This window comes from Protopterus annectens, chromosome 5.part0, assembly GCF_019279795.1.
Source record: "Protopterus annectens isolate FY-2018-M chromosome 5.part0, PAN1.0, whole genome shotgun sequence".
NCBI classification, from domain to species: Eukaryota; Metazoa; Chordata; order Ceratodontiformes; family Protopteridae; genus Protopterus; species Protopterus annectens.
In genome coordinates, this window is record NC_056735.1 from 1,186,432,838 (window position 1) to 1,186,454,550 (window position 21,713).

Sequence of the window (21,713 nt, forward strand, 5' to 3'; positions counted from 1 at the left end):
ACTTGAGTAATTCTCCCAGTCAATGTTTGGGTAGTTGAAATCTCCTAATATCATGGTGTTTGGTAGGACCTTTATATTTTCCAGTGTTCTCAGGAATGCTGAGTGAGGGTCCTGAGACAAGGTAGGTGATCTGTAGCAGGCTACGATCTGATAAGCAGCTTTGCCCACTGTTAGTTGCACTTGGATGGTCTCCGAGGCCTCGTGCTGTGCCACTAACCTGGAGATGTGGGTATCCTTTATGAAAATGGATACACCCTCTCCTTTTGTATTTCGGTCCAGGTTTTGGGGCCGAAGCTCAGAAGAATTGGGATTTCTTTAAGTGGAGCATGTCCAATAGCTCTGTGTTTGACATAGCTTTGTATGCTAGGCAGAGATCACCTCTGAGTAGGTGATATGCGACAGAGTAAAGCTTGAGTGTTTTGAGACGGTCTGTGTAGGGCATGTATTTGAGGCCACTAATCCTCTTTGTGAAGTATTTCTGCGAGCTTTCCAGTTGTAGATGTCTTGTGAGGTACATACCAAAAGGGGCGTTGTACTCTATAATGGATCTAATGAGTGATGAGTAGAGGGGAACAATGACCTCTTTTTTTCTGCATGAGAAACCTTTTGTGATGAGGTGTGCCACTTAGGATTTCCTGACTCATGTGGCAATGTGATTATCAAAGGAGAGTCTACTGACCACCTGTGCCCAGTAAGGGGGTGATGAGTCCAGTAAGGGGCAATGAGGACAACCATGATCTTCAATTAAGATGTTTTCTGTAGAAAGAATGGGAGGGGGGGTAAAGGGGGAGAAGCGTAAAAGACACCAGAAAGCCAAGCGCGAAGTAGAGCATCTTTTGGTGACTCCCTGGGGGGGAGGGTCAGGGCAAAGAACCTGCTGCATTAGTGGTTGAGGAGTGAGGTAAATACACTGCAACACTGTTGGCTCCATTGATGGAATATTCCCTCCACCACGATATTAAGACACCACTTGTGAAGCATCACAATGGACCTGCTTAACATGTCTGCGATCACACTGGATTTCCCCTGGGATGTGGGCTGCTATAAGAAAGCAACTGAAAGAGATTGCTGACTGCCACAATCCCCCCCCCCCCAACCGGGTCATTTATGTACAAGACTGCTGACATTGCCAGCCTGGATTGCAATAGCCCAAACTGGGAATGAGTCTTGAAAGGCCTGCAATGCTACAGAACAGCTTTTATCTCCAGGACACTGTCCTTGCCAGGAAAAGCCCCTCTCACCCGAGCTGACAGGCATTCATGGTCACTTTGGCCTTGGGTTAAGGGACAATAAAAGGACTGCCTTTGCAAAGCTGACTGGAGTGAAAGTGATTCTTGCACGCTTGAGTAATTTTGACTGGCATGGGTAATGGGTGTTGGGATAACAGACTATGTGGCAAAAGTCCATTGAAGGATACTCAAATGGAACCTGGAAAGCAGTACAAGGGTGATTGCCACTGCCATGGATTCAAAGGCTTGAAATATCAGACATGTCAGATGGGAAGAATTTTGAATTATCTTTTTAACCTGACTTGAATGGTATCTATTACACAGAGGAAGAGAAGCTATTTGGGTGGCCGTACTCAGATGAGCACCAATGAATTCCAAACTCCGAGACAATAGGAGTTGAGATTTGTTGTAAATGACTGATATTCCGAGATAGAAGCACATCTGGATAAGTAGTCCCTTGCTTGAATCAGCTGATACCAGGTTGGAGCAGTCAAGAGTCAGTCATATAGATATACAGAGGTCTCAGGTGAGCTGCTATGACTGCCATGCATTTGAACACTCTATGAGCTGTGGTAAGACCAAAGGCCAGTGCTCTGAACTGATGATGGCTGGCTCCCAGTCGGAGCCGTATGCATCTTCTGGAGCGCCTGTTCATTTGATGTAATTGTATGCATATTGAAGAACTGAGCACATCCAGTCATCCTTGGGCAGACATGGCAGAATGGACTGAACCGTGACCATCCAGAACTTTGTATAGTGAACAGACTGATTTAGTCTCATTCCCCTGTCTTTTTTGGCACTAAAAAGAATCCTGAAAAGGTTCCAGATACTCAATGGTGTGGGGGGGACCTCCTGGATGACTCATTTTTCTAGCAGCTTTTTTATCTCTAGAGAACCTGCTTCCCTCTGACTGGGTAAAACATCTGGGATCTTCTTTGGAATTGCTGAAAGGGATTGAGAAAACGGTATAATATAACCTCTGGATATTATCCTCTGCACACACAAATCTTTTGTCATATCTAGCCAGGCTCTCTGGTGCAGGGATAGATGAACCCCCGACTGCCTCAAGAGACAGACAGTTGGGCCTCAACTCAGAAGAACTGACAGGATCCATCGGAGCAAGACTCTCTAGATCCCTGGTTATGCAGACCACCTCTGTCGTGGGGATGGCATCTTCCATTTGAGTTCCCCCACTGCCCCTGGTGGAACTATCTTCCCTATGATTCCTGAAAGGGACCATGGGATTTTTTGAACCACATCTTTACACCACCTAATTGTTTCCTAGAAAATGATCTTTGAGGAATAGAAAAATGTCCGCCCACAGCAGAAAGGGTCTTTCCTTCTTGTTTGCACCTGCAGAGTTGTCTTTTACCTTGGGGACAAAAAGTGAGATTCCATTAAAAGGTGCATTAAAGAAATAAGTTTAAAATGGTTCCGCAAAATTACATAACTGCATCAATGCAAGTCTCGTAATGGAAATGCCTGAACCCACCACCTGTGACACCCCTTCCGCAGCATGAGATTAACCTCATGAGCGAATTAAATACTTATTGAATGGTAGCCAGTTGAGGGAAAATGGTATTCGTTCCTCAGAGAACATGAACCCCGAAAGAGATCTGGTACTCATGGAATACAAGAAAAGGATGCAATAATAAAAAGCATACAAGGGAGGTATAGTGAAACAACTATAAATGTGCAAGAAGCAACTAAAACGGATTAAACTCACTTAAATGAAAAACTAGTGATTAAATAACTCCCAATGCTCAACAGCTCATAATCCACATCTGTTCACACTGGCGGCAAACAAGATATGGGGTATTTGAGGTTGATGGGACATTATGGGTATAGGATGGAGCTCAAGAATTTAAGAACCCTGCAATCTGGAAGCAGCAGCTGAGTCAGATCCAAACCCAACAGCTGAGGAATTAATGAAAACAGACATCAGATCAAAAGTTGTCTACTCACCATAATGATGCATCTGTGTTGTCCATTTTCAGAGAAGGGATGCAAACCTCTCTGTAGGACACAAGTAGAAAATCTTTTTCATTAGCTTCCGTAAACCCTCCAAGTGGAAGCTTTTTGAGAAAACAAAAGGATATATGCTGGACTGGAGAAGAAAGCGTGGGCTGACTAGTAATCACTGGAACTGGAGAAACCATGTGGGCAACTTGAGGAGTGATACGCCCGATGAACCATTTCCGAAGGATGAGACTGGAGATCTGGACTGGAGAGTGCAGTATTCAGGAATATACAGAAAATTAAGCCATAGAAAGGGAAACCAGATTAGACGAGGCCAAAAAAGTGCAATGAGGATTACTGAGCTCTAACTTTCATATTTTTTTTTTGTTTAACAGCTTTATACTTTTAGTACTAGGCTAACTGCCTTTGTGGGCCACTTTAAGCCTACCCAATTACCCCATGAGAATCACACCATGCACCTTGTGTCTGTAAGGTAAACACCTTAACCATTATGCCAACCTCCCACTCCCTAGTAGGCTTTCTACAAAAACTTGGGGAGCAGAGGTAAAGTTTCAGTAGCTTGATGGTTAGAGTGAACAGAGTGGTAGCCTGGACATTCTGGGTCCAAAGCCTAGTTCAAGCAGGCATTTTAGTGCTGTGCTGCTCAGGCTATGGTCAGGGCCGCCTTTCATTTCTGGGTGCAAGGCTGGTAGAATAGTTAAAGTGTTTACGTTACGCACACAAGGTGCAGGGTTTTATTCTCACATGGGCTAATTGGCTCGGCTTAAAATGGTTCACAACAATTAGCCTAGTACTCATCTATTAACCTATAATGGGCGATAAGCATAGAGACCACCAGTGGGCCAGTTGTGAACTAGAGTATCGCTCAGTGACTCCCTTGGAGGACGGATCACGGCAAAAAGTCTGTTGCACTTACTGAGAGGGGAAAACAGAACACAAACTCAAAGCCTCCTTAAAAAGCAAACAAATCCTGATCAACCTCCACCCATCACACACAACACAAACTGGATAACTGGAGGTACACAAGGCACCTTCTTAGAAATTCTGTCTGTGCAGTCAGACAGAGGAAAGGTTCCTGTTGTACAAGTGCTGGTATAATTTTGAACCTTTGTTGATGAATCAAGCTCCAAGTTGTATCTGCTACAAAATATCTGAATGCAATACTGGACTGCCTAAATCTAGGGATTTCTCTATACACAATTGTGGTTGCAAATTTACTGCATTTTTCAACCTACTACAAAATCATTTCATCAACTGGAGCTTTTTACACTTTATATTTATTCATATTTGCCTTTCCCACAATGTACTCCTCAAGTGGGTACATAACTGAGCATTTTTTTATCTTCAACACTCTTCTCTACTTCACTGAAAACACATGACATAACCTCTAAAAAAATTAAATACTCAAAAAATATATGTATATAACAGCACTAAAGTATTTTTAGAACTAGGCTGCAGTACTGTTGTCTGTGTTCCAAAAACTCACTTTTCATCTTGTACAGAGTTGTAGGAAGTTATCCAAGAAGCCAGTGGGCACAAGGTCTAAAAACCCTCTGTGGGCAAAGAACTGGTCTACTGCACAATACACTGCACCACTCATGCACAAACTGTATGCACATGCATGGGTAATTTGGAGAGTGCCAGCTCACTTAACGGGAGAAAACCACAACATCTGGAGAGAGCCCACAAGGATGAAGGAACATGCAGACTCCATACAGAAAGCACTCCAGCTGAAAAATGAACTAGAAAATCTCTTGCTCTGAGGCAACAGTGCCACTTACTGCACCACTCTGCAGTACTGCACCATAACAGACAATACCAACAGTGGCAGCAAGTGCAGGAAGCACCCATCTACTCACTGCTGTTTACATATATAATGGGTGCTACTGTTTAGCACTGAGGTGGGGGTAGGTGCATTTGGAATGACACAGTCATACACCTCATTAAGAGTTGTAAGCTCAAGTTAAGTAATGGAATGTACAGAAACTGATTCCAATAATCTAGAAGTTTCAACTACTTCAAATACTTACCTTGCAATCTGCCCATCTCAGAATCATCGGACTCACTTTCTCCAGAGGTTGTCATTCCAACAGCTCCAGCAACAGAACTCGAAGCTGAGACAGCAACACAAGGAAAACTTTATTTAAGCACATGCATAAGCAAAACACTGTCCGCAACAGTTAACACTTTATTAAACTCAGATTTGAAACGGCAAGGTTGCATATCATTTTACAGTGTGATCCCGTAGTCTTGGATTAAGAACTTGGCAATTAGGAAGAGTAATTCAGTTTTGAGTAAACTTCAAATTAGCAGGTTATTATTCCTTTACGCATAACATTAAGCACTGCAATTACACTCCAAATTACAAAACACAAAATTTTGTTAAGCAGTTTTCTGATGTTAGAAAGGTGCTTTATAAAGTTTTGTTAAAGCACCTTTCAGTGCTTTTAAGCTCTAGCCTCAAGTTACAGCATTAAGAGCAGCCAGCAAGGGACAGTGTTCAAAGCTTTAAAAGATGTACTACCGTTTTGTGTGTGTTAACAGCAAAAAGTGGGGCAGAAAATGTCTGAACAATTTTAACAGCTAGTTGCTCATCAGATGGACAACACTTCTGGCTGCTGCTATGTATCAGCAGTATTCATTTTACAGCTTTCAAAGGTATGCAACATTTTGGGCTCCTAACCTCCTACCCCCCCCCCCCCCCCCACTATCTAGCAGTATAGGGGGGACAACAAAAAATCAATGTACTACAAAAAATTATGATCAGGTCTCTGATCATAACTCAAATGATACATTGATACATGATCTTAGATTCATAGAGGTTTACTAGGCTAATGACCACAAGGGCCTTTTTAAGCCTAGCCATGCATCCCTAATCTCTTACAAGTTCTGGTACCCTTGATAACTGTAAGCAGGGGCTTGGGATGTGAAACATTTACAAGAAGGGGTCTGGGAGATGAACCATTTACAAGCTGCCCATGTCCATTAGAGACATATATGCCAAACCAGGGATGAATTTCCTGCTCCCCACCCAAATGTCCAAGTTACACTTGAATTGGATTATGGAGGAACTCTGCTTCACATGGATGGAGAGCCTGCTCCAGAGATTGGGTAGTCTCTGGAATACCTCTCTCTCCAGCAGGTCCTACTTATATCACAGACAAAGTTTAAGTCTTTAGAATGGGTAATACACAGGGGCATTGAGGCAATCTGTATAGGACATGTTACTTACGTCCTGTATTCTTTTAATGAGGAACTTCTCTGGAGAGTGCAACTGCTGGATATGCCGTGTTAAGTGCATACCAAAGGGGAGCAAGTGTATTCAATGAAAGGTTTGATGAATGCTGAATACAGTGGAACAATGACTTTCTTGGCCCTAGACTCCATACCTTTGTTTATAAGTTGCACAACAAAGAATGATTTCCTCACTACTGCAGACGCGATTGGCTAAGGCTAGATAACTGTATGTGTATTCCAAAGTCTCCAACAACTGGGTCAAATCATAGGGGTGTGTTTGTCAATAAGACAGTTAACAGGGGTGGAGGACTTCCCGAAGGATACTCTTATGCATTTCTTGGCATTTAGTTTTTAGTTCATGGCTCTGGCACAAGCTGTTTGTCTGGGTCAGTCCTTCCTGGAGAGCATTAGTGTCAGTGGGCGATTCAAAGACAGCTCATAATTTGCAATCATTTGCAAATTCGCTCATCCAGAGGCCAATGATGTTAGCCTTGACTTCAGAGAAGTAAATACCAAAAAGGAGAGGTCCCAAGACAATTCCCTGAGGGACCCCACCTGTGACTGGCCTCAGAGGTGGACTCTCCAATTTTAACTTCCTGGGTCCTATTTATGAACCAACCAGCTATCCACCATGTGACATAAGGGTCTGTTATCTAACCTCTTAAGTTTGTCAACAATGCCAGAGTGGGGGGGGGGGGGGGGGTTGTATCAAATAGATTGGCCAAGTCAAGGTAGGCAGTGTGAATCATTCTGCCTCATCCACTGCTTTGGTGACCTTCTCAATGAAACCCACTAAGTTCAGTAAGCATGACCTGCCCTTGATGAAACCAAACTGGGTTGATTCTATTGTCTGGAGGTTTCCTATGTCACTACTGATCATTTCCACTGACCATTCTTTCCACAGCTTTGCATAAGAGACTAGTGAGACTTATAGGTCTATAGTTTCCAGGGGCTGTACATGGGCCACCTTTGTGCAGAGGGTGATACCAAAGTCTCAAATACATACCATTATTGGGGAGACAATATAATCCTCTGCACTTTATACCCTTTTTTTTTTCAATTTGCACACACACAACAGCAACAGAATAAATTACACAATGTGTATCTTGTATCATAACCATATGGAATATCTTACATCCACCTTTAAAAATGGAAGTTCTGTACCTACCATAATGATAGATACTTTGCCCTTCTACACCTGACTCAGTGTTTGGGACACACACACACACACACACACCACAGTAGGCAAATTTATCACACAGAAGCTTCTCCAGCATCAGTTTTTCTATAATCTTCATCAATGCACTGTGCTACTCACCGTTTTTTATATAGAGTTTGACATCTACCAAATATGAACACACTGTAAACAAGGTACCTGGAAAGACGAAGTCTACCTCTATCAGGGCTATCAAGGAAGGAAGGTACACATTTAGAAAGAGGATTAGTGGGTGGGACAATAAGGATAACAGTATTGTACAGGTAACTTACCATAATTGTAGACATTCAAGTAGATCAATGTTGGCAGTACTGATCCTTGGATCTCCCTGCCATGAAGAGCACCCCCCCCCCCCCAGCCAGCAAACATTTCTGGCCACCAGACATCAGGATGTCAGAGGTATAAGAGGTACATCAGCTAGTGCTGTCATCAGGTTTTTCTTGTCCAGAAAACTGGTGGCCAATGCCTGCTGGTGGAACATGATCTGCCCATCTGACTTGCAGTGAGTGGCAACCTGCCCTAGAAAACTTTGATAAGCAAAGTGAGGAGTGAGAAAATGGCACATGAACCCACTCCAAACCAAGGAAGAAAGGAAAAAGAAGGATAGGAGGGTAGGGGGGAATAGTACTGCAACACTAATCTACCTGAAAATCTACAATTTTATCCACACAACTGTATTACATTCATCATAGTCAATGTTCCCAAAGCAGAATACTAGGGTGGATGGATTGAGGACTGGTCCGGAGACAGGAGGCTCTGCAGAATGGCTGCAGTGAACCAGTCTTTAGGCCTGGAAATTTATCATAAATGGTAGTGCTTGGTAAAGGTGTAGACAGAGGACCAGGAAGCAACATCCAAAACAGCCTGTGCACCAATTGCTTTTAAAAAGGCTATGGCAGTATCTTTAGCCTGGTGGAATATGCTCTGACTTTAACAGGGAACTATTTACCATGATAACAGAAGAAATTAATGTACTTTGCAATCCTTTCAGAATTTGCCTTTTTCACTACTGGTGTGTCCCTTGCTTACCTTCAACAAACACCATTAACATGATCCACTCTGTTTGGGAAGTAGATCCATTGCAAGTATAATTTCAGTTGTCTTGTGCACGTCAAAGGTGTGTAGGATCCTCTCTCACCCTTGTTTTGTGGTTGTGGAAAGAAAAAGGACAGTTGTGTACACTTACCATAAATGTAGATGTTTGAGTGTATTCACTGTTGCAGTCATTACATTTGGGTTATCTGTTTGCAGGTAGCCCTCAGGCAGCCTGATTATCAAAGTCTTGGGTCCCGCGGCGGTTGCTGTCTCATCTTCCATGATGTCAGGTAGTCAGGGGTATAAAGCATGCAGCCGACGCCATTACATCAGTTATTCTTGCCCCAGATGTCAGGTGCCCCCATAATGGGAAGCAATTATATACAAGGTTACACCTCCAACAAAAAGCAAATACACCAGAAAGCTTTAAGCATAAAAAACAAGAATAGACGTATAGTCAATAGAAGTCAGGGGGCTGGAGGGAGGATAACCAGGACTGCAACAGTGAAACACTCGAACATCTACATTTATGGTAAGTGTACACAACTGTACTATGTTCTTCGTGTTTCACTGTTGCAGTCATTACATTTGGGTAGATTCCAAAGCTAAGGAAGGGGGGAGGCAATTAGATAGCATTAGGACCAGCTATAAGGCCCTGCAAGACTGCAGTGGCAAAAATAGCTCTGGATTTTGAAAAAATTGGCAAGTGGTAATGCTTGGTTAAGGTATGTACAGAACTCCAGGTAGCAGCTTCTAGGATGTCCCTGGTAGGCTGTAGAGGTAGATTCAGTCCTGGTGGAATGTGGTTTTATCCTCTGTGGGGTAGGTTTTCCATGGTGCTTACAGCAGAAAGGAATACAGTGGCCTATCCACTTAAAAATGGTTTGCTTTAAAATGGCCTTCCCCTCTGCCCCTGCAGCAAATGCAACAAGCAGCCGTTCAGATTTCCTGAGAGGCTTAGTCCTATCCAAGTAAAATCTAAGTTGTCTGTGCATGTCCAAGGAGTGCAGCATTCATTCCCCTTTGCTCTGTGGATTAGAAAAGAAGGTTGGCAAATGAATGGACTGATTAAGGGCCACACTGGATACCACCTTGAGCATATAAATTAGGGATTGGTCCTGAGGGACAACCGGTCTGCATTTAAGATGATGAAAGTCTCCACTGCCATGAGGGTCTGTAATTCAGACACCCTTCCTGCTGAAGTGATGGCTAGAAGGAAGGCCGTTTTCCAAGAAAAAAGAATTCAACTCTGCCTTTGCAGCTGGCTCAAAGGGAGGTAGAGTGAGCTTTTCCAATACAATATTAAGGTCCCAGGCTGGAGTAGGGGCTCTCCTGGGTGGCCTTAAGTTTTTGGCCCCTCTGAGGAATTGCTTCAGCAATGGATGAGAGAAGAGGGGTAGCTCTGTATTATAATGAGCTAAAATGGCCGAGGCATGAATTTTGATGGAATTAAAGGAAAGGCCCTTGTGAAGCATCTCAGTTAAGTATTCAAGAATGTGCGGTAAATTGGGCACTGTTGTGTCCATCGCCTGAGTCTGGCTCCAGGAAAAGAATTTTTTCCATTTTTCAGCATAGGATTTTCTAGTACTAGGCCTACTTGCCTCCAGAATGACATCCAGCACTTGCTTACTGAGGGATGGTAACGGAGAGATCATGCAATTAGCCAGGCTGCAAGGTTCAGGGTTTGAAGCTGTGTGGGCAGAATCTGGCCCTCCTGCTGGGACAGCAGGGCAGGGGTCTGAGGCAGGTGCCACAGTTCTAGAAGTGACACAGCTCAGAAGGGGGTACCCAGTGATGGCGTGACCAGTCTGGTGCAATAAGTATTGCCCTTGGTTTGTCCTGTTTGATCTTTAGTAGCACTTTGGAGAGGAGAGGCAGAGGGGGAAAGGCATAAACTGATAGGTTTTTCCAGGTGAAGGAAAGGGCATCCACTTTCCAAGCTTGTCTGTGGGGAGTCCTTGTGCAAAATTTGTCAAATTGGTAGTTTTGAGGGGGGGCAAACAGGTCTATCTCTGGGCTCCCCCATTTGTTTCTCAAAATTTGTACATCTTTGGTTCAGTTTCCACTTGTGTGGGTCCATGAGATTTCTGCTTAGGTCGTCTGCCAGTGTATTTAGCTTGCCTGGCAGGAATTGAGCTTGTAGGTGTACTTGGTAGCTCAAGGCTGTGCTCCACAGAGCCATGGCTAGTCTGCAGAGAGGATATGAGTGGTTTCACCCCTGCTTATTTATGCACCACAACAGTGGCGTTGTCCATCTTTACCAATAAATGTCCTGGAAGAATGTGGTCTTTGAAGGCTGTCAAGAGCATTTTGTACAGCTAACATTTCCTTTTGACTGATATGCAGGAGCATTTGACTCTCTTTCCATTTGCCCTGAATGCACTGCCCTGCCAAGTGAGCCCCCCATGCACAATCTGATGTTCTGTTGTTAAGGTTTGGGCAGCAGGGGGTAGAGTAAATGGCAGTCCCTTGTTGTGCTGGCAGGCCTCTGCCACCAAAGGAACTCTGTCTTTAAGCAAGGGAGGATAGGAATCATTGATTCTAGGTCCTGAGAATGTTGACACCATAGGCTTTTTAGATACTACTGTAGTTTTCTCATATGCAGTCTTGCATATGGAATTAGTAGAATGCAAGAGGCCATTAACTACAGGGCTTGCAGTATTTTCCTTGCAGATGGCTGGGGCTCTGTGGCCAGTAGGCTGTCAAATGAAGTTGTTTTTCTGGCGTGAGGTAGGCCATCTGGGAAGATGTATTCAAGCTTGCTCCCAGGAATACAATTTGTTGGCAGGGTACTAGATGTGATTTCTTTTCATTGATGGTGTCCCCCAGAGAAGTTAATAAATTCTTTACAAATGCCAGATGATTTAATAGTATGTTCTGGCTTTCTGCCTGAATTAGACAATCGTCCAGGTATGGGTATATCTGAATATTTCTTTGCCTGCAAAATTCAATGACTGGAGCTAGGCACTTTGTGAACACCCTGGGCACAGTAGATAAGCCAAAGGGCAGTGCAGAGAACTGATAGTGCATGTAGCCTGCTCTGAAGCGTAGGTATCTGATGCAAGATTCCCTTATTGGGATGTGCAGGTAGGCTTCCTTTAAATCCAGCGTTGAAACCAGGCATTTTTGCCTAGCATGGGAAGCAGCTGATGAAGAGCTAGCATTCTGAATTTTGGGATTACCAAAAAAGTGTTTAGGATAGACAGGTCCAGGATAGGACGCCAGGAATCGTCTTTTCTGGGTACCAAGAAAATTCCTGAGTAAAAACCTTGCCCCCATTCCTCTTCTGGGACAGGTTGAATAGCCCTGATGCTTAGAAGAGAGAGAACCTGCTTTTGAGCCTCCGCCCACTGATTTGGGGGTAGGTCTAGCCAACGGTTTGGGTTTGGTAAGGAGTGGAAGTGGAATCTGTATCCTTGGGAAACTATATTTAAAACCAATTTGTCTTGGGTAACGAATTCCCAGTGTTTTGCATGCAGGGCGATCTTTCCCCCTAAAGGAACAGTCACAGTTGAGGAGGGCTTGGAAGGTTTAATGTTAAGTCATTGTGACAGTTTACCATAGGGATGTGTCTTACTACTCCCAGCTTTGGAAGTGGGAGCCCCCCACTGCTTAGGCCTTTGAGTACCTTGAGAATGAAGCCTGGGTGGTCGACTGGTTCTGGGTTTGGACTGAAGGCCTGGAAGAGGCAGGAAAGGACCAATTCTTAGAAGGCCAGTGCCTACTAAATCTGGGAGGCTGTACTTGCAGGAAATCTTTAACAGTTTGCATAGATTTAGCTTTTTCCTCCATCTTTTTAAGTACTACTACTGCTTTGTTGCCAAATAGGCGGTCTTGGTTTAAGGGAGCATCTAGTAATTTAGCTTTAACATGAACTGGCAAAGACTGTTCCATAAGCCAAGCATGCCTTCTAAGTAGGTTCACCTTTAAATCGATCACCCTTTGTCAAACTGCCACTTTATCGATGTGTTTTGTGTGAACCAAAACTGCGAAAAATTTTAAACATCGAAAAACATTCGACGTTTCTGGCCGCGCAACACCTCCACACCAATGCTACCATGGGTCAAAACGGGTCAAGGTTTTGCCGTTCGCATATTCAGAATTCGACGTTGGAGACGTTCGTATTTTGGCATTCGCGGAAGTAGTGTCGCCCATATCGGGATCGACAATATAAAGGGTAAACCTTCTAAGTACAGACCCAGTGACAGCAGCCCTGCAAGATGCCTCTAATGAATCAAAACCACATTGCAAAGTATGCTTTCCAACTTCTTCAGCAGAATGCATTAAATCCTGTAACTGTTTATTTTCAGCACAGTCAGGAAATCAACATCATTTTCTGTTTAAGCAATCCAATAATATGCTGCTGATACTTTAACATATGAAACTGGCAGTTTAAGTCCCTAATGGCCAAAGTTGCTGAAGTGTATACTTTCTTACCCCATCTGTCCAGGGCCCTGGAATCTCTATCAGAGGGGGGTAGAGTTTTTGGCAGTAGTAGCCTTAATGCCTTTGGGTCCCTGTGAAATGGTCTCAGGATCTGCAGTAGGATTCTTAAAGAGGAACTTGGAGTCAGGTACTCTAATACCGGTCAGGTTTTCTGGGAGCCACAGGTAACGAGTCAGGGGCCAGGCTAGATTCCAAGACAGCATCATCTACAATGTCCAGTGCAGGAGGGATATCTAAAGGCCTGTGTTGAGGTAGGAGTAAGAATTCCCCAAGCCTCTTTTTGGAGTCAGAGTAATCCTGGCTTTCGCAGTGGAAATGCTCCCTAACAGCATGCAAAGTTTCCCCAAAAGAGAAATCGTCTGGAGGGGAAGCAGAGGGAATGGAGTCCTCTGCATCAGAATCCTCAGGTAGATAAGGGTAACTCCTGGTCAACAGAGAAAAAGTACAATTTTGTACCTACCATAAATGTAGATGTTCGAGTGTATACACTGCTGCAGTCATTACACCAGGGTTATCCTGCCGTCAGGCGGTTCCCCAGTCGGCCTGAGTTCCAAAGTCTTGGTCCGGCGTCGGTTGCTATCGCCTCCTCCCTGACGTCAGTGCGACAGAGGTATACAAGATGCAGCAGACACCATTTTCTTCAGTGTTTCTTGCCCCAGATGTCAGGTGCCTCTAAATAGGTAGGTAAATTCCAATTGCTAATAAAACATACATAAGAAAAGCAAAAAAACAACTTACAGCTACCAGCAAATACTCCCCATAGGTAGTATGGGTAGAAGACATAGGTACGTACCAGCCAGTAAGAGGGGAAGGAGGGAGGGTAACCTGGACTGCAGCAGTGTACACACTCGAACATCTACATTTATGGTAGGTACAAAACTGTACTATGTTCATCGTGTTACACTGCTGCAGTCATTACACTTGGGTAGAATCCCAAAGCTGAGGAAGGGTGGCTGGTTCTATAAGGCATTAGGGGTGGCTATGAGGGGCTATGAGGCCCTGCAGCACTGAAGTGGCGAAGCCAGCTCTGGATTACGAGTATAGAGGCAGATGGTAATGCTTGGTGAAGGTATGTACAGAACTCCAAGTTGCTGCTTCCAAAATATCCTTGGTAGGTACTCCCCTGAGGTAGGTAGTTGAAGTGGCTGTTGCCCTGGTGGAGTGAGATCTAATGCTGCTAGGTACAGGTTTTCCATGGTATGTGTAGCAGAAACGTATACAATGTCCTATCCATTTTGAAATAGCCTGTTTTGAAATGGCTTTTCCCTGTGCTCCTGCAGCATATGCTACCAATAATTGCTCAGATTTTCTGAAAGCTTTGGTTTTGTCCAAGTAGAAGCGTAACTGCCTGTGAATGTCCAAAGAGTGCAGTAGTCTCTCCCCTTTATTCTGTGGTTTAGGATAAAAAGTTGGCAGGTGAATAGTTAGGTTTAGAGCCACACTGGACACCACCTTTGGCATAAAAGTACGGTTAGTTCTTAAAGACACCCTGTCCTGGTGGAAAATGAGGAAAGGTTCCACTGTCATTAGTGCCTGTAATTCTGAAACTCTTCGTGCTGATGTTATTGCCAGGAGCAGAGCAATTTTCCAAGAGATATTTTAATTCTGCTGTGTTGGCTGGCTCAAAAGGAGGTAAAGTTAGCTTCTCCAAAACAAAGTTGAGGTCACAAGTTGGAGTAGGTGCTCTATGGGGCGGTCTTATGTTTTTAGCCCCTCTGAGGTACTGTTTTAACAGAGGATTAGAGAAAATTGGTGGATCCCTGTGTTGTAATGAGCAGAGATGGCAGAGGCGTGGATCTTGATGGATGAGAAGGAGAGTCCTTTGTCCAGTATCTCAGTTAAGTATTGCAGTATCTGAGGAATGTTTGGGACAAGAGGGTCAAGGCTGTGAGCTTGGTTCCAGGCACAGAATCTCTTTCCATTTATCCGAATAGGCTTTCCTGGTACTAGGCCTTCTGGCCTCCAGAATGACATCCATAACAGCTTTGGAGAGAGGCATTGCTTGCTTGACCAAGGAATCTTCCATGCAGCTAGGTTTAAGGTCTTTAGCTGGCTGTGTAGTATTTGTTTGTTGTGCTTAGTCAGCAGATGTGGGATTTGAGGCAAAATCCAAGGAGGTTCTTGTGCTAAGCTCCTTAAGATTGGGTACCAGTGGCCAGTCTGGTGCAATCAGGATCATCTTTGGCTCTTCCTGCCTGGCTTTTATGAGTACCTTTGGCAGGAGAGGTAGTGGTGGAAAAGCGTATACTTGTAGGTTCTCCCAGTTGAATGAGAGGGCATCCACTTTCCATGCTTGTGGATGGTAACTCCTTGTGCAGAATTTTTGTAGCTGGCAGTTTATTGGGGATGCAAACAGATCTATGTCCGGGCTCCACCATTTCTGTGTTATCATTCTGAATATTTGTGGATTCAACTCCCATTCGTGAGGATCAATGATGTTTCTGCTTAAGTCGTCTGCCAGTGTGTTTTTGTCTCCTGGCAGGAACTGTGCTTGCAGATGAACTTGAAGGTTTATAGCTGTGTCCCACAAGGTCATAGCTTGTCAGTACAGGGGGTAGGAGTGAGTGCCCCCTTCCTTGTTTATGTACCGCATAACTGTGGTGTTGTCTGTCTTTAGTATTAGTTGTCCTGGATGCAGCAGGTCCTTGAAAGCTATAAGCGCATTTTGTACAGCTAGCATCTCTTTTTGATTGATGTGAAGATCCCTTTGTTCTGCGGGCCACTTGCCCTGAATACATTTGCCTGCCATGTGTGCTCCCCCAGGCGTAATCCGATGCATCTGTTGTCAGAGTTTGCCTGGCTGTAGGTTGTGTAAAAGGCTGTCCCTTGTTGAGGTGACAAGCTTGAGCCCACCATTGAAACTCCTGTTGAAGGCAAGGGATTAGTGGTATAACTGTTTCCAAACTTTGACAGTGTTGAGACCATACATTCTTTAGGTACCATTGTAGTTTCCTCATATGCAGTCTGGCATATGGAATTAGTAGTATGCAAGATGCCATGTAAACCACGGCCTGCAGAATTTTTCTTGCAGGGAGCTGGGTCTTTGTTGCCATCAATTGAAAGTATTGAGTCAGTTGTCTTTGTTTTTCTGGCGTGAGATAAGCCATCTGGGCCATTGTGTTCATGCTGGCACCCAGGAATATAATCTCTTGTGAGGGCAATAGTTTTGATTTCTTTTCGTTTACTGTGTAAACCAGGCAACTTAACTTTTTTACGAATACCAGATGCTTTAGAAGAATGTCCTTGCTCTCTGCTTGAATCAGGCAGTCGTCCAGGTACGGATAAATTTGAATTCCTTTCTGTCTGCAAAATGCAATTACTGGTGCCAGGCACTTTGTGAAGACCCTGGGCACAGTAGATAAGCCAAAGGGCAGTGCAGAGAATTGGTAGTGCTTTGAACCCGCTATGAATCTGAGGTATCTCCTGCAGTTTTGACTGATAGGGGCATGCAGGTATGCCTCTGAGGTCCAAAGTCACAAGCCAAGCTTTCTTGCCCAGCATGGGAAGAAGCTGCTGTAATGTCAACATTTTGAATTTCGGAACATCCAGGTAAGTGTTTAGAGATGAAAGATCCAGAATGGGCCTCCAGGCTTTTTCCTTTCTAGGTACCAGGAAGAGTCTTGAGTAAAATCCTTGTCCTTGCTCCTGTGATGGCACCTTTTGAATAGCTCTCGTATCCATGAGTGCTGTAATTTGTTTTTGAGCCTCTGCCCATTGATTTGGTGGCAGATTTGGCATTCCTTTTAACCTTGGCAGAGTGTGAAAGTGGAACCTGTAACCTTGAAATACAATGTTAACCCATTTGTCTTTGGTGATCATTTTCCAATTGTGGTAGAAGAGTGCCAGTTTTCCTCCCAAGGGGGCTGCCAAGAAGGATTTGTTTGGCAGCTGTAGTGGGAAGTCATGGGAGCTGTTTTTTATATGGTTGGGGCCTGTCTTCCCCTTCTTTCTGGCCTGATGCAACCCATTGTCGAGGCCTTAAGTACCTTGTGTTTGACCTCTACCTCTTGGACGTCTGTATCTTCCCCTTTGAGGTCTGTCTGTAATTGGAAAGGACCAATTCTTAGTTGGCCAGTTCCTGCTAAATCTAGGAGGCTGAACCTGTAAGAAATCCTTCACCATTTGCATAGATTTTGCCTTATCCTCCATTTTCTTTAGTACCTCTTCTGCCTTAACTCCAAATAACACATCCTGCTGCAAAGGTGCATCCAATAATCTTGCTTTAACATGATCTGGTAACGTATGTTCTTTTAACCAAGCATGTCTTCTAATGACAGAGCCTGTAACTGCTGCTCTGCAGGAGGCCTCTAGAGAATCAAAACCACATTGCAAAGTATGCTTTCCCACTTGTTCAGCTGCATGCAATAAATCCTGCATTTCTTTAAAATTAGGAGGATCTGATTCTGGAAGCATTTTTTGTTTTAACTGAGACAGTAAAAAACTGCTGATATTTTAGCATGTGAAATTGGCAATTTAAGGCTCTCATTGCTAAAGTTGCAGACGCATATACTTTCTTTCCCCATCTGTCTAATGCTCTGGAATCTCTGTCAGAGGGAACTGGATTCTTGGCTGATGAGGCCTTAACTCCTTTGGGTCCCTGAGAAATAGTTTCAGGGTCAGCTACAGGGCTTTTATACAGAAATTTATGTGAGTCAGGGACTCTGTAGTATCTGTCAGGTTTAACAGGGGCTGGAGGTAATGAATCAGGATTTAAGCTGGATTCAGTATACACATCATCCACAATATCTAACACTGGCGGAATAGCAAGGGGTCTGTGTTGAGGTAATAAAGGGAAGACTCTGAGCTTTTTCTTGGATTCTGAATAATCCTGGCCTTCCCAGTGGAAATGCTCCCTCATGGTATGTAGGGTTTCCCTAAAGGAGTAGTCCTCAGGTGGTGAGGCTGATGGAATAGATTCGTCAGCATCAGAATCCTCATAAGGGGGTAAAAAGTATCCTGGGTCTGAGGATGAATCAGAAGAGATGGATATCTGGTCGGATGAGTCATAGTCTGCATCCTGTCTAGGCCTTTTATCAGGAGGGGGATAGGACCCACTGATCAGAGTGATTAGGTCTTCGGCCATTTTGAGCATTTGTTTCTTAGGCATGGAGGCCTGTCCTGGAGAATGCTGTATTTGTTTCTTTGACTTTAAAGGAGGCTTAGACTTAGCTGAGGGTTTAATGCTTAACTGAGTAGTTCTGAAGACACCCTCTGTAGCTGTGGGTTGCTCAGCTACTCCGGATCCCTCTGAAAGGTTAGCCTCGGTAGGCTGAAGAACTTGTGCGTCCGAAGGCCCAGCCATCTCCACGTGGGAGTCGGAGGTGCTTGTGGTTCTACGGAAGCAGTCATCAGGGGCTGCGAAGGCGCCTCACTGAAAACTGGAGAACCGGCGACTGGCCTATTAGAGGCTTCGTCGTCAGTTTTGGGCCTCGGATGCCTATCCTTGTCTTTGCGCTTTTTGTGCATTCCGGTCAGAAGTTCCGACGGCATGGTATAATTGAATTTTCTACCAAAATAATGTTGAGCAAAATCAAACCAACGTTTAATAGTGCGCTCGTTAAACCTAGCACAAAACAGACAACCAGTGACGTCGTGGTCAGGGCCTAGGCAAGGGATACAATAAGAATGTAAATCCTTATGAGGTATTTGCTTCCCACAAGAAATACAGTTACTAACTTTTACTGACATTGGTCTGAGGCAAGAAAAATTTCCCCAATGGGGTACTTAGCTTTGTAGAAGACTTCGGTTCTGGATTCGGAATGAAAATCTCAGGAGATGGCCGACCGGCACTTGCGAACTGCTTTTGCTTCGGGCACCGCGCGGCATGAAAGACTGAAGAAAATGGCGTCGGCTACATCTTATACCCCTGTCGCACTGACGTCAGGGAGGAGGTGATACCAACCGACGCCGGACCAAGACTTTGGAACTCAGGCCGACTGGGGAACCGCCTGACGGCAGGATAACCCTAGTGTAATGACTGCAGCAGTGTAACACGAACATGAGAAATTTCAGAATCCAGATCAGAAGAATCCGAAGGAAAATCAGTTCTAGGTCTCTTAGAGGGAGAAGGGTGCCTTCCCCTAATTAGAGTAATAAGGTCTTCAGCCATTCTTATCATTTGTTTTTTAGGCATAGGGGCCTGACCATGCGGTCTGGGAGTCGGTTTTCTAAGCGTGGATAGAGTTTTAGGCCTTGAAGAAGAAAATGGCATTGGTTTAATATGCTAGTAGGCCTGAATACACCCTCAGAAGCTGGTGCCTGCACAGCGGCTCCGGACCCATCCAAGCTAGAGACATCCGCAGGTTCCACAGTCAAAGAAGCATCTCGCAGCATACCGGACTCTGAATGGGTCTCAGCAGAGGCCTGTGAATCTGAAGTAGCGGGTATCAGGGGCTGCGAAAGCGCCTCACTGAATACCGGCGAACTGGCGACTAGCTTAGGAGAAGTGTCGTTGGCAGCTTTGGACATATGCGGTCTGTCTCTGTCTTTACCTTTACGTTTTTTCGGAATGTCGGTAGTCGGGTGGCTTACTGAAGCCATTTCTGGATAACTGAACAGAGTATCAAAATATTTAGATGCGAAAATGAACCGACAACAAATAGTTTGAGGTTTGAATAAGGCACAAAACCGACACTGAGGTACGTCGTGGTCTGGGGCCTTAGCAAGGGATGCAGTACAAATGAAAATCTTTATGAGGTATTTGCTTTCCACAAGAAATACAATTGCTAACTTTTACTGACATTGGTTTAGAGCAAGAAAAAGGATCCCCAACGAGGTACTTAGCTTAGTGGAAGACCTTGAATCTGAAGCTCAAAACGAAAATTTCAGGAGTCGGCCGATCGGCACTTGTGAACTGCTTCTGCTTCAGGCACCACACGGCAAGAAAGACTGATTATAATGGCATCGGCTGCATGCTTTATACCCCTCACTACCTGACGTCATGGAAGATGAGATGACAACCAACGCAGGTCCCAAGACTTTGATAATCAGGCCGACTGAGGGCTACCTGCAAGCAGATAACCCAAATGTAATGACTGCAACAGTCAAACATGAAGAACATCGAAGATGAATAACTTGATTCAGGGAAAACAAAGATTAATAGCTTGATTCAGGGACATCTCTGACATTATCTTATGCATAAAAGGAAGAGTTATGTCTGAGGGCGACTGTCCCTAGGAAATGCTCTTTTGACATTAAGGCTTGCATTTCTGAAATTCTTCCGACTGAGGTAAGAGACAAAAGGAAAGCAGATATTAAAAGTCTGATAGTGGTAGAGGCAAGCTGGTCCAAAGGGAGGTAGTCAGATTTTCAAACAGTTTAAATTCCAAAAGAGGGCAGGTTTCTGTCTGAGACGTCTGAAGTACAGAACCCCATTCAAAAATTGCTTAATTTGTGGATGAGTATAGACAAAGGGGGAACTGGAAAAACATGGTGAGATTGCTGAAACATGCACTTTAAGGGTGAAATGGGATAGCTCTTGCTTATAAAATAAAGACAAATATTATAGTACATGCATTAAAGTCACTTGTGTGGGTAAAATACCACTTTTCTGGCACCAGATTGAGAATATTTTCCAGTTACCTATGTATGATTTTTGGTACTTGGTTTTCTAGCCTCCTTTAGTATAAACAGCAAACATTGTGGAAAGGATTGTCCAACTGAAATTAAAATCCAGTCCTCTAAGCTGTCAGGTTGAGTTTCTCAGGTTGGGGTGGATGACAAGCTCCTTGTTCCATGTGGAGCAAGGCAGTCCATGTTTGCCACTTCTCTGTGGCAAGAGAAGGGAGAAAACATAGTTGTGCAAGAACCTTCCAAAACAGCAGATGTCCTACTGATCACTGTTGCAGTATTCCTGACATATGGGTTGTCACTGCTGATGTCTGGCTGGGGTATCAAAGCTTTACTTTCTCTAGGTCGTACATCTGACACAACCTCAGCTTGTTTGTGCTGATGTATATAGATGAACATACTGGCGAGGATCATCAGACTGTCTTGCCACCAGCCTGACTGCAGGTCATGCATCCAGACTGTTTGCTGTTTGGTTTACTGTAATGATGACTTCAGTCTGGACAGCCAGTATTGCTTAGGCTAGTAAGAAGTTTAGAGCATTATTCTAGAGCTGCCAGGTCTCCATCTGCTGCAATACCCAGGGAATCAAGGGTACAGGTGTAAAGGCATAGATGAAGAGATCTGTCCATTTGAAGGAGAAGGTGTCCTCCCCCTTCATGTCCCCATTTGCTGGGTTCTTGCACAGAAATTTCTTAGCTGTCTTTTTCCCCCCTGAAGATAATAGTCACAGATGCATGGGGGGGGGGGGTCCTTGACCCCCCCAGTTCTAGAACTTTGTTCAGTTTTCCAATTACTCTGGTACCAGACTCTCTTCCCTCTAGTATGTTTGAATTTCTATCATTTAAGGGGAAAAGGGCAAGGTATGATGGAGTAATTTCTGCTGTATCTAGCGGTAGAAATTAAATTCCTTAGCAGACTTCATCTGTGTTCCCTTCCTGTTTCCATTTTTCAAACACCTTCTCAGCTAGCTGCATGGCATGAAACATCTAAAGAATCAGAGC

General features: G+C 44.3%; 1 protein-coding gene across 2 annotated transcripts in view; it reads right to left on the reverse strand.

Annotated features, from left to right (window-relative positions):
* Positions 1 to 21,713, reverse strand: part of TRIP12 (thyroid hormone receptor interactor 12) — a 3,849,287-nt gene that overhangs the window by 3,182,820 nt on the left and 644,754 nt on the right. For both annotated transcript variants that reach the window (XM_044071052.1, XM_044071053.1), the window contains one exon: positions 5,240 to 5,323. In XM_044071052.1, coding sequence (XP_043926987.1) covers positions 5,240 to 5,323 — 84 coding nt within the window. The remainder of the gene's footprint in view (positions 1 to 5,239; positions 5,324 to 21,713) is intronic.